This window comes from Myotis myotis, unplaced genomic scaffold (genome assembly GCF_014108235.1).
Source record: "Myotis myotis isolate mMyoMyo1 unplaced genomic scaffold, mMyoMyo1.p scaffold_m19_p_3, whole genome shotgun sequence".
In the NCBI taxonomy this organism is placed as follows: Eukaryota; Metazoa; Chordata; class Mammalia; order Chiroptera; family Vespertilionidae; genus Myotis; species Myotis myotis.
The window spans coordinates 119,080,602-119,095,239 of NW_023416335.1; the positions used below are offsets into that span (position 1 = coordinate 119,080,602).

General features: G+C 46.3%; 1 protein-coding gene across 1 annotated transcript in view; it reads left to right on the forward strand.

The window, feature by feature from the left end:
• CACNA2D4 (calcium voltage-gated channel auxiliary subunit alpha2delta 4) overlaps positions 1 to 14,638 on the forward strand; it is a 126,686-nt gene that overhangs the window by 9,089 nt on the left and 102,959 nt on the right. The window contains exons 4-8 of the mRNA XM_036298956.1: positions 3,971 to 4,030; positions 5,585 to 5,747; positions 6,090 to 6,221; positions 13,134 to 13,194; positions 13,811 to 13,961. Coding sequence (XP_036154849.1) covers positions 3,971 to 4,030; positions 5,585 to 5,747; positions 6,090 to 6,221; positions 13,134 to 13,194; positions 13,811 to 13,961 — 567 coding nt within the window. The remainder of the gene's footprint in view (positions 1 to 3,970; positions 4,031 to 5,584; positions 5,748 to 6,089; positions 6,222 to 13,133; positions 13,195 to 13,810; positions 13,962 to 14,638) is intronic.

The window sequence follows — 14,638 nt, forward strand, 5'->3', positions numbered from 1 at the left end:
GGATGGAGAGCATACAAAGTAAAGTTCCCTGCCTCCCTTTTCTCCTTTTCTCCTTCACTGCACTGCCCCTCATCCTTTCCACTCCTGCCATACAGACCCACCCTTCATGGGTCCCAAGTGCTCTGAGGGCTGCCCAGACAGCATAGTTAGGGCCTCTGCTCAGGTGATCCCACCATGGCATATCCAGCATGCGCCACATCCTCTATCCGAAGGACCATCTGGGAGGCATCCTGTGTAAAACCGCTGGGGCCTTCTTTCCCACGTTACAAGTTGCAGCCTCTTTTCTCCAGGCTTAGGGGCAGGCATCTTAGCATCAGGAACCACTGAGAAGACACTTGGGGCCTGGAGATCCCATCCTGGTGGAAGCAGGGGGCACTGACCCACACAACCAGCACAGCAGGACCACCCACTGCCTTCAGTGCTGGGATGCAGGAGCGCACCACTGAGGGGCTGGTCCCCCTGGGCTCCCTGCGGCTCCAGATGTGCTGTGTCCTTCTCTCAGCTTCAGCCTTGGAAAACCAATCAAACCAGTGCTTGCGGCAGAAACGCAGCGGGCCTGGGCAGTGTTGACGACTCGGAGCTACCCGATCCGTCCAAAATGATAAGATTGTTAGTGTCGACCAAGATGGCGGCATAGGTTAACGCCAGAGATTGCTGCCTTGAACAACCACTTCAAAAAACAACTAAAAGACGGAACGGCCATCATCCAGAACCACAGGAAGGCTGGCTGAGTGGAAATTCTACAACTAGGAGGAAAGGGAATATCATCCCCAGACTCAGAGGAGGCGCAGTGCTGAAGTGAAATACTGAGGTGCGGAGTGCGCGCGGAGCGGGCTGGCGGCGGAGGGAGCAGTTGTTGTTTTCAATCGGGAGGGAGTTTCAGACTCTGAGCTCCAGATCCGGGCAAATCTCTAGGGACCCAGACTCAAACGGGAGAAGCGGGACTGTCTGGCTTTGGTCGGAACTCGAAGGCAGCTTTCTTTCTGAGGTTTGCAGCGGTTGCTGGGACTCTGTGAGGCAGAGCCCCTAGGGACAGGACTGAGAGCAGCCATAACTGCTCTCTCCTTCCCGCCCTGTAGATCCCTGGGGACCTGCCCCGCCCAAGCCCTGCACAGAGCCATTTGCCGGATAGCCTCAGGCAAACGCTAGATTAGCACTGCCCTAGAGATCCAGCACAGAAGCTCTCCCACTGCAGACACAGTGGACTCTCATAGCCAGTTAGCCTGGAGGTCAAATCACCCCCGGTATTGCCGACAACAATCAAGGCTTAACTACAACAAGACTGCGCACAAAGACCACTAGGGTGTGCACCAAGAAAGCATAAAAAATGCAGAGACAAAGAAACAGGACAAAACTGTCAATGGAGGATATTGAGTTCAGAACCACACTTTTAAGGTCTCTTAAGAACTGTCTAGAAGCTGCCGATAAATGTAGTGAGATCCTCAAGAAATCTAATGAGACCCTCGATGTTATGATAAAGAACCAACTAGAAATTAAGCATATACGGACTGAAATAACGAATACTATACAGACTCCCAACAGCAGACCAGAGGAGCGCAAGAATCAAGGCAAAGATTTGAAATGCGAAGAAGCAAAAAACACCCAACCGGAAAAGCAAAATGAAAAAAGAATCGGAAAATACGAAGATAGTGTAAGGAGCCTCTGGGACAGCTTCAAGCGTACCAACATCAGAATTATAGGGGTGCCAGAAGATGAGAGAGAGCAAGATCTTGAAAACCTCTTTGAAGAAATAATGACAGAAAACTTCCCCCACCTGGTAAAAGAAATAGACTTACAGGTCCAGGAAGCGCAGAGAACCCCAAGCAAAAGGAATCCAAAGAGGACCACACCAAGACACATCATAATTAAAATGCCAAGAGCAAAAGACAAAGAGAGAATCTTAAAAGCAGCAAGAGAAAGAAACCCAGTTACCTACAAGGCAATACCCATAGGACTGTCAGCTGATTTCTCAACAGAAACTATGCAGGCCAGAAGGGAATGGCAAGAAAAATTCAAAATGATGAATACCAAGAACATACAACCAAGATTACTTTATCCAGCAAAGCTATCATTCAGAACTGAAGGTCTGATAAAGAGCTTCACAGATAAGGAAAAGCTAAAGGAGTTCATCACCACCAAACCAGGATTATATGAAATGCTGAAAGGTATCCTTTAAGAAGAGGAAGAAGAAGAAAAAGGTAAAGATACAAATTATGAACAACAAACATGCATCTATCAACAAGTGAATCTAAGAATCAAGTGAATAAATAATCTGGTGATCATAATAGAATCAGGGACATAGAAAGGGAATGGACTGACTATTCTTGGGGGGGAAAGGGGTGTGGGAGATGAGGGAAGAGACTGGACAAAAATCGTGCACCTATGGATGAGGACAGTGGGTGGGGAGTGAGGGTGGAGGGTGGAGCGGGAACTGGGAGGAGGGGAGTTATGGAGGGGGAAAAGAGGAACAAATGTAATAATCTGAACAATAAAGATTTAATTAAAAAAAGAGAATAAAACTATTTTCATAATAATACAAAAAAAAAAACAGTGCTTGCTCTGCAGACCTTCTCCAAGCACCAGGCCCTGCTCCCTGCTGGGGGTCCCGTGGGGAGGACTCAGCCTCGGGCCCTTCTATGGGAGTGTCCATGGGGACACTTGCTGCAAAGCAGCGCTACAGTAACCTTGGCCCTGTGGAATTTCTTCATCAGATCCTAGGAATTGGGGGTTGGGAGTAGGGAAGTTGGAGACTCTTCTACCCGATTTACAGTTCTATGGAGACCAGAGAGGCCCAGTGCCTGGCCCCGCCAAAGCCAGAATAGGAGCTCAGCTCTTCTCCTCTTTCCCCCCACATTTATTGAGGTTTACTTGACAAAAGCAAAGCAAAACAAAACAAAAAACCTGTGTACATTTATATTCAGCAGCTGAAAGGTGTAAAAACCCAAATGTCCATCAACTGATAAATGGATAAACAAAATAAGAGATATCCACACAATGGGATGTTGTTCAGCCATGAAAAGGGATGACTTTCTGATATGTGTTAAAACATAGATGAATCTTAAAAACATCTCTGTGAAAGACTCCAGATATAAACAGCCACATACTGTGATTCCATTTGTGTGAAATATCCAGAATAGGAAAATCCATTGACGGAAAGCAGATTATGGTTGCCAGGAGCCAGGAAAAGGGGAAGGAGTGACTGCTTGGTGGTCACAGGGTTTCCATTTGGGGGTGATGAGAAGTTCCGCAACTAGACAGTGGTGGTTGCACAATATTAGGAATGTACCTAATGCCACTGAATTGCACACTTTAACATGACTAAATGGTAAATACATACATATATACACACACATTTAAACAGGCTATTTAGAGCAGTTTTAGGTTCATAGCAAATTTGTAAAGAAAGTACAGAGAATTCTTATATAACCTCTGCACCCACCAACATACAGACACCCCAACTATCAGCAGCCCCCACCAGAGTGGTACATTGGTTACAATAGATGAACCTACATGGCACATCATAATCACGCAAAGTCCATAGTTTACATTAGGGTTCACTCCTGGTGTTGTACATTCTGTGGGTTTTGACAAATGCACAATGACATGTATCTACCATTATAGACCATGCAGAATAGGCACACGGCCCTAAAACCCTCTGTTTTACACCTATTCATCCCTCCCCCCATCACCAACCCCTGATGACCACTGATCTTTTTACTGTCTCCATTTTTGCCTTTTCCAGACGTCATTGGTTGGACTCATGCAGTAGGTAGCCTTTTCAGACTGGCTTCTTTCACTTGGAAATGTGCACTTATCTTTTGGCTATTGTGCTGCTGTGAACATTTACACACAAGTTGTTGTTTGAGTCCCTGCTTTCAGTTCTCTTTGAGTATATTCTTGGGAGTGGAATTGAGGACTCACTGGTCTCCTTTTGCCCATTCATTCTCCCCTCTGTGTTCCCATCCCTCAGAATCTGGTAGAGGCGGCTGAGGAAGCTGACCTGGACCATGAATTCAATGAATCGCTGGTGGTGAGTCCTCCTACTCCTGGAGCTGCTGCTGAGAGGGTATTATGGCCAATCTCCCACTCCAGGATGGACAGTGTCCCCTGAGTGCAGGATGGGGAGGAGTGGGGGGACCCGGGGGTCCAGCACTACCTTTTAATGTGCTCAGGATTTGTATGATCCTATAATAAGATTCTGAAATGCTCTGGAGTCTTTTGAGAAGGGATTTGTGGGCCAGGTAGGAGAGACAGCTACCAAAACCTGGGGTGGGGGTGCAAAATGGCAATCACTCTTCCACAGACTTCACCACCCAATGCTGTGTGCTAGCCTCTGCCCAAATGACCTCAAGAAGTCCACAGACCTTGCCCTGGCCGGTTTGGCACACTGGATAGAGCATCGGCCTGGGGACTGAGGGGTCCCAGGTTCGATTCCGGTCAGGAGCATGTACCTTGGTTGCGGGCACATCCCCAGTAGGGGGTGTGCAAGAGGCAGCTGGTCGATGCTTCTCTCTCATCAATGTTTCTAACTCTCTATCCCTCTCCCTTCCTCTCTGTAAAAAATCAATAAAATATATATATAAAAAAAGAAGTCCACAGACCAAAAATCTCTAGCATACGGCCCACAGTCTGCCCATGCACCTGGTACCATGTTCCCACAGTGCAGAAGGGAAGGGGGTTCAGAAAGCCCCCAGACAGAGTATCCTCAGCACCAGCCCAGGCTGAGGGGGATTTGAGCAGCTGAGGGCATGATGAGGGTGTTTCCAAGCTGAGGGAAAAGAAGTAAAAATACACAAGATTGAGGAAATTGCCAGTGGTCAGCTCTGTATGTCCAGGGGACAGTGAAGCAGAAAGTGACCATGGTAAAGGTAGGACTCTGGCCTTTATTCAGCCCACAAGGCACATATTAAAGTCTTTGACCTGGGGAGGGCTGCAGCGGATTTGTGGCAGCACCGCTGTGGCATGGGCAGGACATGGGCAGGACATGGGCAGGACATGAGGGTGCTCTTCAGGTCTGAACCACGTGGTGTGGAGACAGTGGGAAGAGGGTCTGGTTATGGCTGCAAGGTGGTAATCCAAGTGGATCCAGCACTGTGTGTAAGAGCACAGAGCAGACTGCTGGCTCCCTGGGGTCACGGGGACACAGGCTGCAGGCTGTTAAAGAGAGAACCCCCACCTCTTGGGGCCCTGCCTGGGCCCCCAGGAGTGTCCGGCACTGAAGAAGCTGGTGGTGCTGACAAGGCTGCCTTTACCTCTCCTGGAATCTGTCTGCTTGTCTCTGTCACCATCTCTGGCTGTGTCCACACATGATAAATAAAGTGGAGAACTGAGCAATAATCCAGAAAATCTATGTCAAGCCCTACTTGAATCAACCACCTGCTCCAATTATCTGGATATGTATTTGCCCCAAATCCGAATCCTGTGGGTCATTGCCTGCATCCCCCAGTTGGAGCTTGTGTGGACGCGGTCAGTCCGCCTGAGGTCTCTCACATCTGAGTCCTCTGATTGCACCGTTTCTCTTTCTCTCGCACTCGGCGGGTCTTTGTCCACTGGCTCCTGTCTGGCCCATTCTCCTCTGCCCTAGTTTGACTATTACAACTCAGTCCTGATCAACGAGAGGGATGCGAGTGGTGAGTACGTGGAGCTGGGGGCTGAGTTTGTCCTGGAGCCCAACGCGCACTTCAGCAACCTGAGGGTGAACACGTCCCTCAGCAGTGTGCAGCTGCCCACCAACGTGTACAACAAAGGTAGTTCCCGCCCCATGGCCCCGCACGGTTGTTGGGGTGGTGCTGGTGGAGGTTAATGATTTGGCCCCATTTTCCTGAGAAACCCTTCTCCAACCTCCCTGACTCAGCATGGGGAAGCATTTCACAGGAGCCTGGACTGGAGAAAGCTCGGGGCTCCTGGCTTAGAGGGTGTGTGGCTCTCCCAGTGAGATGTAGAGAGAAGTGTGAACTGCATCACTGCCGTGTGTGTGTGTGTGTGTGTGTGTGTGTGTGTGTGTGTGTGTGTGTTCCCAGGTGAAGAATTGGTCACTGTTGCTCCTGATTGAGTGTCCCTGCAGTTCCTTCTACAATCTCACCCTTTAGACCCAGATATTTTAAATGGAGTCTACATGTCCGAAGCCTTGAACCCTGTTTTTGTGGAGAACTTCCAGAGAGACCCGACACTGACCTGGCAATATTTTGGCAGCTCAACTGGATTCTTTAGGATCTACCCAGGTGAGGACATGGGAGGCATCACCCAGATCCTCTCAGCTTCTTCTCTGGGAATAAGGCCACAAGGGTGTTGCGGATGGACGCTGGCACTCAGACCCCTGGTGAATGGGGTTGGCCCTGACATCCAAAGGAACCTCCAACCCACATTTTGACACTCTTTTTTTTTTTTTTAATTACATCTTTATTGTTCAGATTATTACATTTGTTCCTCTTTCCCCCCCCATAACTCCCCTCCTCCCAGTTCCCGCCCCACCCTCCACCCTCACTCCCCACCCACTGTCCTCATCCATAGGTGCACGATTTTTGTCCAGTCTCTTCCCGCATCTCCCACACCCCTTTCCCCCCCAAGAATAGTCAGTCCATTCCCTTTCTATGTCCCTGATTCTATTATAATCAACAGTTCATTCTGTTCATCAGATTATTTATTCACTTGATTCTTAGATTCACTTGTTGATAGATGCATATTTGTTGTTCATAATTTGTATCTTTACCTTTTTCTTCCTCTTCCTCTTCTTAAAGGATACCTTTCAGCATTTCATATAATCCTGGTTTGGTGGTGATGAACTCCTTTAGCTTTTCCTTATCTGTGAAGCTCTTTATCTGACCTTCAATTCTGAATGATAGCTTTGCTGGATAAAGTAATCTTGGTTGTAGGTTCTTGGTATTCATCACTTTGAATATTTCTTGCCACTCCCTTCTGGCCTGCAAAGTTTCTGTAGAGAAATCAGCTGACAGTCGTATGGGTATTCCCTTGTAGGTAACTGAGTTTCTTTCTCTTGCTGTTTTTAAGATTCTCTCTTTATCTTTTGCTCTTGGCATTTTAATTATGATGTGTCTTGGTGTGGTCCTCTTTGGATTCCTTTTGTTTGGGGTTCTCCATGCTTCTTGGACCTGTAAGTCCATTTCTTTCACCAGGTGGGGGAAGTTTTCTGTCATTATTTCTTCAAATAGGTTTTCAATATCTTGCTCTCTCTCATCTTCTGGCACCCCTATAATTCTGATGTTGGTACGCTTGAAGCTGTCCCAGAGGCTCCTTACACTATCCTCGCATTTTTGGATTCTTTTTTCATTTTGCTTTTCTGGTTGGGTGTTTTTTGCTTCCTCGTATTTCAAATCATTGACTTGATTCTTGTGCTCCTCTGGTCTGCTGTCGGGAGTCTGTATAATATTCGTTATTTCAGTCCGTGTATGCTTAATTTCTAGTTGGTTCCCCAATATAACATCGAGGGTCTCATTAGTTTTCTTGTAGATCTCATTAAGTTTATCGGCGGCTTCTAAACAGTTCTTGAGAGACCTTAAAAGTGTGGTTCTGAACTCTATATCTTCCATTGACAATTTTGTCCTGTTTCTTTGTCTCCGCATTTTGTTATGCTTCCTTGTTGCCCCCCCTAGTGGTCTTTGTTCGCAATCTTATAATTAAACATTGATTGTTGTAGCTAATACCAGGGAGGGTTTGACCTCCAGGCCAGGTGGCTATGAGAATCAGCTGTGTCAGCAGTGAGAGAACTTCTGTCCTCTAGGGAGGTGCTAATCTAGCCTTTGCCTGAGGCTATCTGGCAAATGCCTGTGTGCAGGGCTTGGGCGGGGCGGGTCGCACAGGATCAACAGGGTGGGCCAGAGAGAGCAGTTATGGCGGCTCTCACTCTGAGTCCCAGCACCCGCTGCAAAGCTCGCAGAGAAAGCTGCACTCGCTCTGACTGAAGCCAGACAGTCCCGCTTCTCCGGTTTGAGTCTGGGTCGCTAAAGACTTGCCGGTATCTGGAGCTCAGAGTCAGCGACTCCCTCCCGATTGAAAACGCCAACTGCGCACTACGCACCTCAGAACTTGACTTCAGCACTGCGCCTCCTCTGAGTGTCCGTATGCGTTTCTCTTTCCTCCTAGTTGTAGGACTTCCACTCAGCCAGCGTTCCTGTGGTTCTGGGTGATGTCCCTTCCGTCTTTTAGTTTCACTTTTGAAGTAGTTGTTCAAAGCAGCAAACTCCGGCGTTAACCTATGCCGCCATCTTGGTTCTCTCGACACTCTTTACGCCATAATATGCACATTTCCAACAAAGAGCTGTTGGATTAATTAATTAAATACTATGGTAACCAGCCAATCAATGCCCGCATTGAACGCTTTGCATCTCCCTGTGGAAGATGCAAAGGGGGATAAGACAATTCTTGACCTTAAGATGTTCACATCTTAATTGGAGAAATGGGGCTTACTCACTTAACATGTTCAACCGCAATGTAGAGATGTCTTGGGTCACTATGTAATCAGTGGCCGACCTAACAGACAATGGAGAAAGCTCCCTTGTCTACCACTAGAAATAGAAAACAAAATCTACCATAACATTTGCAAGAGTTCTGTTTTTTAACTTCCTATTTATAAAAAAATTCACCTCCGAATTTTATTCCAACCTACTTTTATGTTTTAGCACACTGTTCAAAGTCTTAACGTTGCCCTGTTTTCCTGAAACAGATCCTTCAAATGCTCGAAGACAACTCACAGGTCTCTCAAGTCTTCTCCAGGATAGAATTCCTGTAAATATTCTTGCTACATCAGGTCTTCCCGATAAGTCAATTTGTGTGCAAACAACACAATCCAGTGGCTTCTTTGTAAGCCATCGGTCTTAGTAGAGAGGGTGTTTCTCACACCCTCACCCACATTTATAGGTGCATATCAGCCCTCAAGTGGACAATATGGGGTTGGTTATAATCCTTGATCACAGTACACTATCCCCATGGGTCCTTGTAGGCCCACTGTTATCTATTTTAAATTTTATTTATAACATAATAACGCTTGTATATACATCACCAACACAAAAATTAAATTACCAATAATTTCTATTTACATATGTGCTCCTCTATTTTGCCCCCTCTCCCCTCCACTTACCCTCCATTACCCCCCAAGAAATAGCTATCCTGAATTATGAGCCTATCATTTTATTTGGATTTTTGGCATTCTGTTTGTTTAGTTATTTAGTTTTATCTTATGTTTACACACACACATCTGCTTAAGCAATATATTGTTTTGTTTTGTTTTGCCTGTCTTCGATTTCAGTCAAGGGCACATACCTCACAGGCTCAATTCCCTGCCCCCAGGAGGCAACCAATTGATGTGTCTCTCTCAATGGATGTTTCTCTCCTCCCCTCCCTGCCCCGCCCCCCCCAACCCCCCTGCTGCCCCACTCTCTCTAAAAATTAATGAGGGGAAAAAATCCTTGGGTGAGGATTAACAACAATAATTTCTTTAAAAAACAAAGATATAGGGACTTTATCTTTTTATTATAAATTTCTAATTGAATTACTTTGTAGACAGAGAACATGATATATGTGGTACTGATTTTGTGAAATTAGTTGAGGTTTCATTTAATAGCCTAGTATGTCATCAAGTTTTATAAATATTCCATGTGTGTTTGAGAAGAATATGTGTGCTCTAATTGTGGCATGAAAAGCTCTGAATATGTCATTAGCTCAAACTTGTTAATTGTATTATTTACATTTTCTGTATCTTTGCTGGTTTTATGTCTACTTGACCTTGATTAGCCTTTACTACACTTTGTTTTTAGGTCTATTTTGTCTGGTATTCATAAGAAATACCAATATGCCCTTCATTACTCTGACATATATTTTGTCATCATTTCCTCCAATCTTGTTCTAGTCATATCCCTTGAAAATAGTCTATAGCTTCTAAACTTTTATCCAAACTGGCAACCTCTTTTACTAGTTGGCAAGTTCAGCACATTTACATTTATTGTATTGATATATTTAAACATGCTTATCTTATTTTTTAAATTATTTTATTTTTAAATGTTCTATTTGTCCCTTCATTTTTTGTTTCCCTTTCTCCTCTTATAACCTTTTTAAATAAGTAACTTTAAAAAAGTCCCCTGTTATTTCTCTTTTTATTTCAGTTTAGAGTTTATTCCTCTGTTTTTATTCTTTCAATAATTACCCCTTACCAGTCATATTTAATAAGATATTAAAATTAAATAATATTTTTACCTTTTCTCAAGTCAAAAAAACCTTTAGAGCTTCTCCACTTACATACCCTTCTCCCACCTTGATTTCCATTCCCTTGTCATCTAATATATTCTTTTTTATCCCAAGTTAGATACTATTTTGCTATTTGATGCAAACATTGCTTGTTTGGTAAGAGCTACTTGTTTACCTTTTTTTTTTGCCCTCCACTCTTTCACGCACCTCAGGCTGTTCCTCCTCCTTCAGGTGAATCCTCCACAAGTTCCCTTATCATGCGCTCCGCTCCGTGGTAAGCTGTCTCAGCTTGTGTTCATCTACACATGCTTTATTTTCTTCTCATTCTTTTTATTTTATTTTAAATTCATTCTTTTTTATTTTTGCAAGTTACACAAATCATTTCCTGTTGTCATCCTATTTCCTCAGAAAAGACCAAATCCTATTTCTTTTTTTTTTGGCGATAAGTGACTGACTAAGCCTCCCTGTGATGACACATCCTGAGAAATCTCGCCCAGTAAAGAACAACAGCTCCGAGGAACTCAGTCCCCAGGTGGAATTCCGAAAGCAACACCGCAGCCTTCTATGCTCACGCTTGAGTGACAGTTCTGCTGGATGCACTTCCGAGTTAGCAATTACTCTCTCTCAGCACCTTCCAACTCTTCCCGCTGCCTTCTGGCTTCCACTGCTGTTGAGAAACTCTGCTGTTGGCTTAACTGCTGTTCCTTTGAAAGTGAATGTTCTCGTTTCCTGGCTGCTTTAAGGTCTTTATTTATTTACTTGCCTTTGGAGCTCTGCAATTTCACTACAATGTGTCTAGAAAGGAATGTCTTTTCATTTATCCCTCTGGGATATACCACGCTTCCTGGATCTCTGGACTCGCATTTTTCTCAGTCGTGGAACATTGGCATCGTTGTCTTTGCATCATGGTGTTTCCTTTGCCCTCCTTTTTCTCCTTCTGCGTCTCCAGTCAGACATAGTTAGGGTGCCCCCCAAAAATGTATACACACACTTTGAATAATTATAAAGGCAGTGATAAAAAATACATTTCATTTTCAAAGTTGAGCTTTCAGCTGTTAAAGTGCATACATTTTTTGAGACACCCGGTATTAGACCTTATTCTGGCTTCCACAGGATTCTGGAAAAATCCTTCAAACGCTAGAATTTTCTCTTTACCTATGAATGATCCACATGCTGCTTTTTTTTTTTTTAACTTAAACATCTTTTTTCAGTTACAAAAGCCCATACTTTGAAGGCTGTTTGTTTGTTCCTAACCATTTTCTTGTTGTATATTCTTCCTTGTGATTCCTCCAACATAGCTATCCTGTCATTTGTATTTGGCAGTTCCAACACCTGTAAGCCTTGGGAGGATACACCTGGTGGTTCTTGCTTCTGCTGCCTCTCATTCCTGGGGCCGTTTCCCGTGTATTTGGTAATCTTTGATCGTGGGGCCATGCCCCTTGTAATCTGTGGGAATCCTGCAGGCCTGACTGGGAAAAGCTTCCCTTCAAGAGGATCACTTCTGCTTCTGCTTGGAGTTGAGGGTACCCCCACCCAAGACCACCAAAACCCTGGTGCAGAACCAAGAACACCCCGTTAGTATTATAAGGTCAAACTCCCCACAACCATGATGCTCTAGGAATATGGCCTTCATTTCCCCACTGCTCACTGCCGCTGCAGGTCCACGTCAGGGCCATGCTACCCGGGCTCCCACGACACCAGCTCGGCCCGTGGTTCTGTCCTGCTTCCCTCCAGGCCGTGGCTCCTGACTGTTCTGGCCCCTGCCCCCACCCTTGGAACTCTGCTCCCATTTGTTTGCTTTGGGAGTAAGATCCCTGAAAACCTCTTCTCCTTTTGATGGACCAGCAATGCCTCAAGTATGTATCTCATCTGAAGTCTAACTGCTGTGGAACAGGAACAGGGTCCTTATTGCTTCTAGACAGTCATGATACGGCCATGATATTTTTCTTGCCCAAAACAACATCATATAATTGCACCTCTTATTTTTAATTTCCACACTGTGAGCCCACTCTTTCCAATCTTTACAGTATTTTCAAATAGAGATACCGTCGTGGAGCATGCCAATGTTATCTTTGCTTTGTGTGCATTCATCCAAGTTTTTGATTCAATGAATAGGACAAAATCCACCCCAGCACCCTGCTGGTGGGTTAAGGCAAGATCTTTCATACTCATTCATTTGTTCTTTCATCCATATGACAAACATTTATTGAGCATCCAGCCTGAGAGGTGCTATGTCAAACACTGTCAGGCACAGGCCGTCCTGGACCACGCCACCACAACAAAGCGAGCTTCTCGATAAAGCCAGTCCTAATCTTTTTGCTGGTGGAGGGCCTTGCCTTCAATTTGAAAACAAAACAAAGAAAACCCACAGCATCTTTGAAGTACCATAAAGCCACGAGCAATAAAATGGGGTGTGCCTGTACTTGGATTCCCTGACCTCAAGGAGCTTATAGTCCTGTAGCCAATCATTTCTCCCAGCCAGCTAACAGGCAGGACCATGGCACTACAGGCAACCTGACTAGAGGCAGAGGGGCTGGAAGTCAGAGCACCTGGCTCTCCCTCACTCTGTCCATGCTTTTGCTGGATGGTGATGGATGTTAAAAGTCATGCCTTCTGGAAGCTTCCCCTTCCACAAATTGATGTGAGGCTTAGCTCACAAGTGAGTTCCACACACAATACATAGGGGTCCTACTGTGAAACTCACCTCAACTCTGGGTCTGGGCAGTGTGGGTGGTGAGTGTCCCTCCATCGAGCTGGCCTCCCTCCCTGCCTTGGTGCCTCCGTTTGCAGGGTGCTCTAGTGGCCCCTCACCCTGTTGTCCAGGTCCATGGCTGGCCCTTCCCTGGGGATCATGGCATTCTTGGATGTCAGCACCCAGCTGGGGCTCTGGAGCAGCCTCACTGAGCCAGTGAACGAGCCAGCCTTTGTTTCCCCAGGCATCAAATGGACACCTGACGAGAATGGAGTCATCACCTTTGACTGCCGAAACCGTGGCTGGTGAGCGCTCCCAGGGGAAAGGTGTCTGTGCTGGCTCCCTCTTCTAACCTTTGGGTTTTACCTAGTTCTTCTCCAGCCCCTGCCTCCAGGCCAGGGTCTCAGGTGGGACACAAGAGTAGGAAGAAACCTCCCTTCTCACCACAGCTGCCCTTGCTGCAGAGCTGATCACATTTGTCTTTCCTGCCCCCAGCTCCTTGCAGGACAGTGAGCTGCTCCAAATCTACCCTCTGCCAGGCTCTCCTTCCCCCAACTCCCTTCCCCACCTTGGCAGATTTGTAACAGAATCTGAGGGTGGAATCCAGTTCATCCTGCTGCCCATCCCTCAGGGACCCTGGCAGGTCTAAAACAAAGAAGACATGGTTACCACAAGAACTTGACCTTTCTCCCACCTGATAGGCTTGTTAGATGGGCACATGCCCAGCTGTCGCCCCCTAAATGGCTTCAGAACTATGCGAAGTGGTCATGGAACATGATACAACCTAGTCTCAATGGGGCAACTATCTGAACTTTGGATAAACTTGAGCCAGAATCCAAACAGAAATAATGACACTAGGTTGGGTGGTTGCTCTGGCTTTGATTTTCCCATCGTTGACCTGTCCTTTTCTTTCTGCTAAAGGTACATACAAGCCGCTACTTCTCCCAAGGACGTTGTGATTGTGGTGGACACAAGCGGCAGCATGAAGGGGCTGCGGATGGCTATCGCCAAGCACACCATCTCCACCATCCTGGACACACTGGGAGAGAATGACTTTGTTAATATCATTGCTGTAAGTGTCCTTCCTGCCTAGAATAGCTCTCCCTTATCTAGAGAAACGTTCCTCTGCCTGCACGGGAGTGACCTATACCTACAACACATGATGCTTCAGAGAGATCTCTCTGAAGCTGGGCCTAACCCAGGTCCAAGGACAGACTGCAAGAGGTCCTCAGAGTTTCTGAAGTTATGTGTATGTCCATTTTTCTGAGTCCACAGAGTTTATTAATTCAGACGAGTCTGGGATAGAACAAAGATGAGAAGCTCTGACCCTGAGTAGATGCCTAACTTATCCCACCACGTGCTCTTGACTGGCGCCCATCGCTGAGCAGCCTCTCCCTTCTGCAATAGGAAGAGTGATCCCTGGGCACCTGCTCTCCAACAATCCCAGTTCTCCCAGGCCCTTCACCCCAAATCCAGATGCATTGGGAGAAAGGAGAAAGTACGTGGGGGTGCCTAGACGGGGGGCAACAAACCCTGGTCCTGCTTTCAGAGCAGCTCTTCCCGCGGCTGGCCCTGTCCGCCCCAGGAAGGTGATGGTGGGAGAGGTGCAGCAGGAAGAAAGGGGACAGGCCAGGAGAATGCTTTCAATGAAAGAGTGGGCCAGCGCAACCCGCCACAGAGGCAGAGCTGACGGCCACCAGGGTGCCATTTTGAAGGCTACCTGATCTAAAACTTCCCTCCACCAGCCGC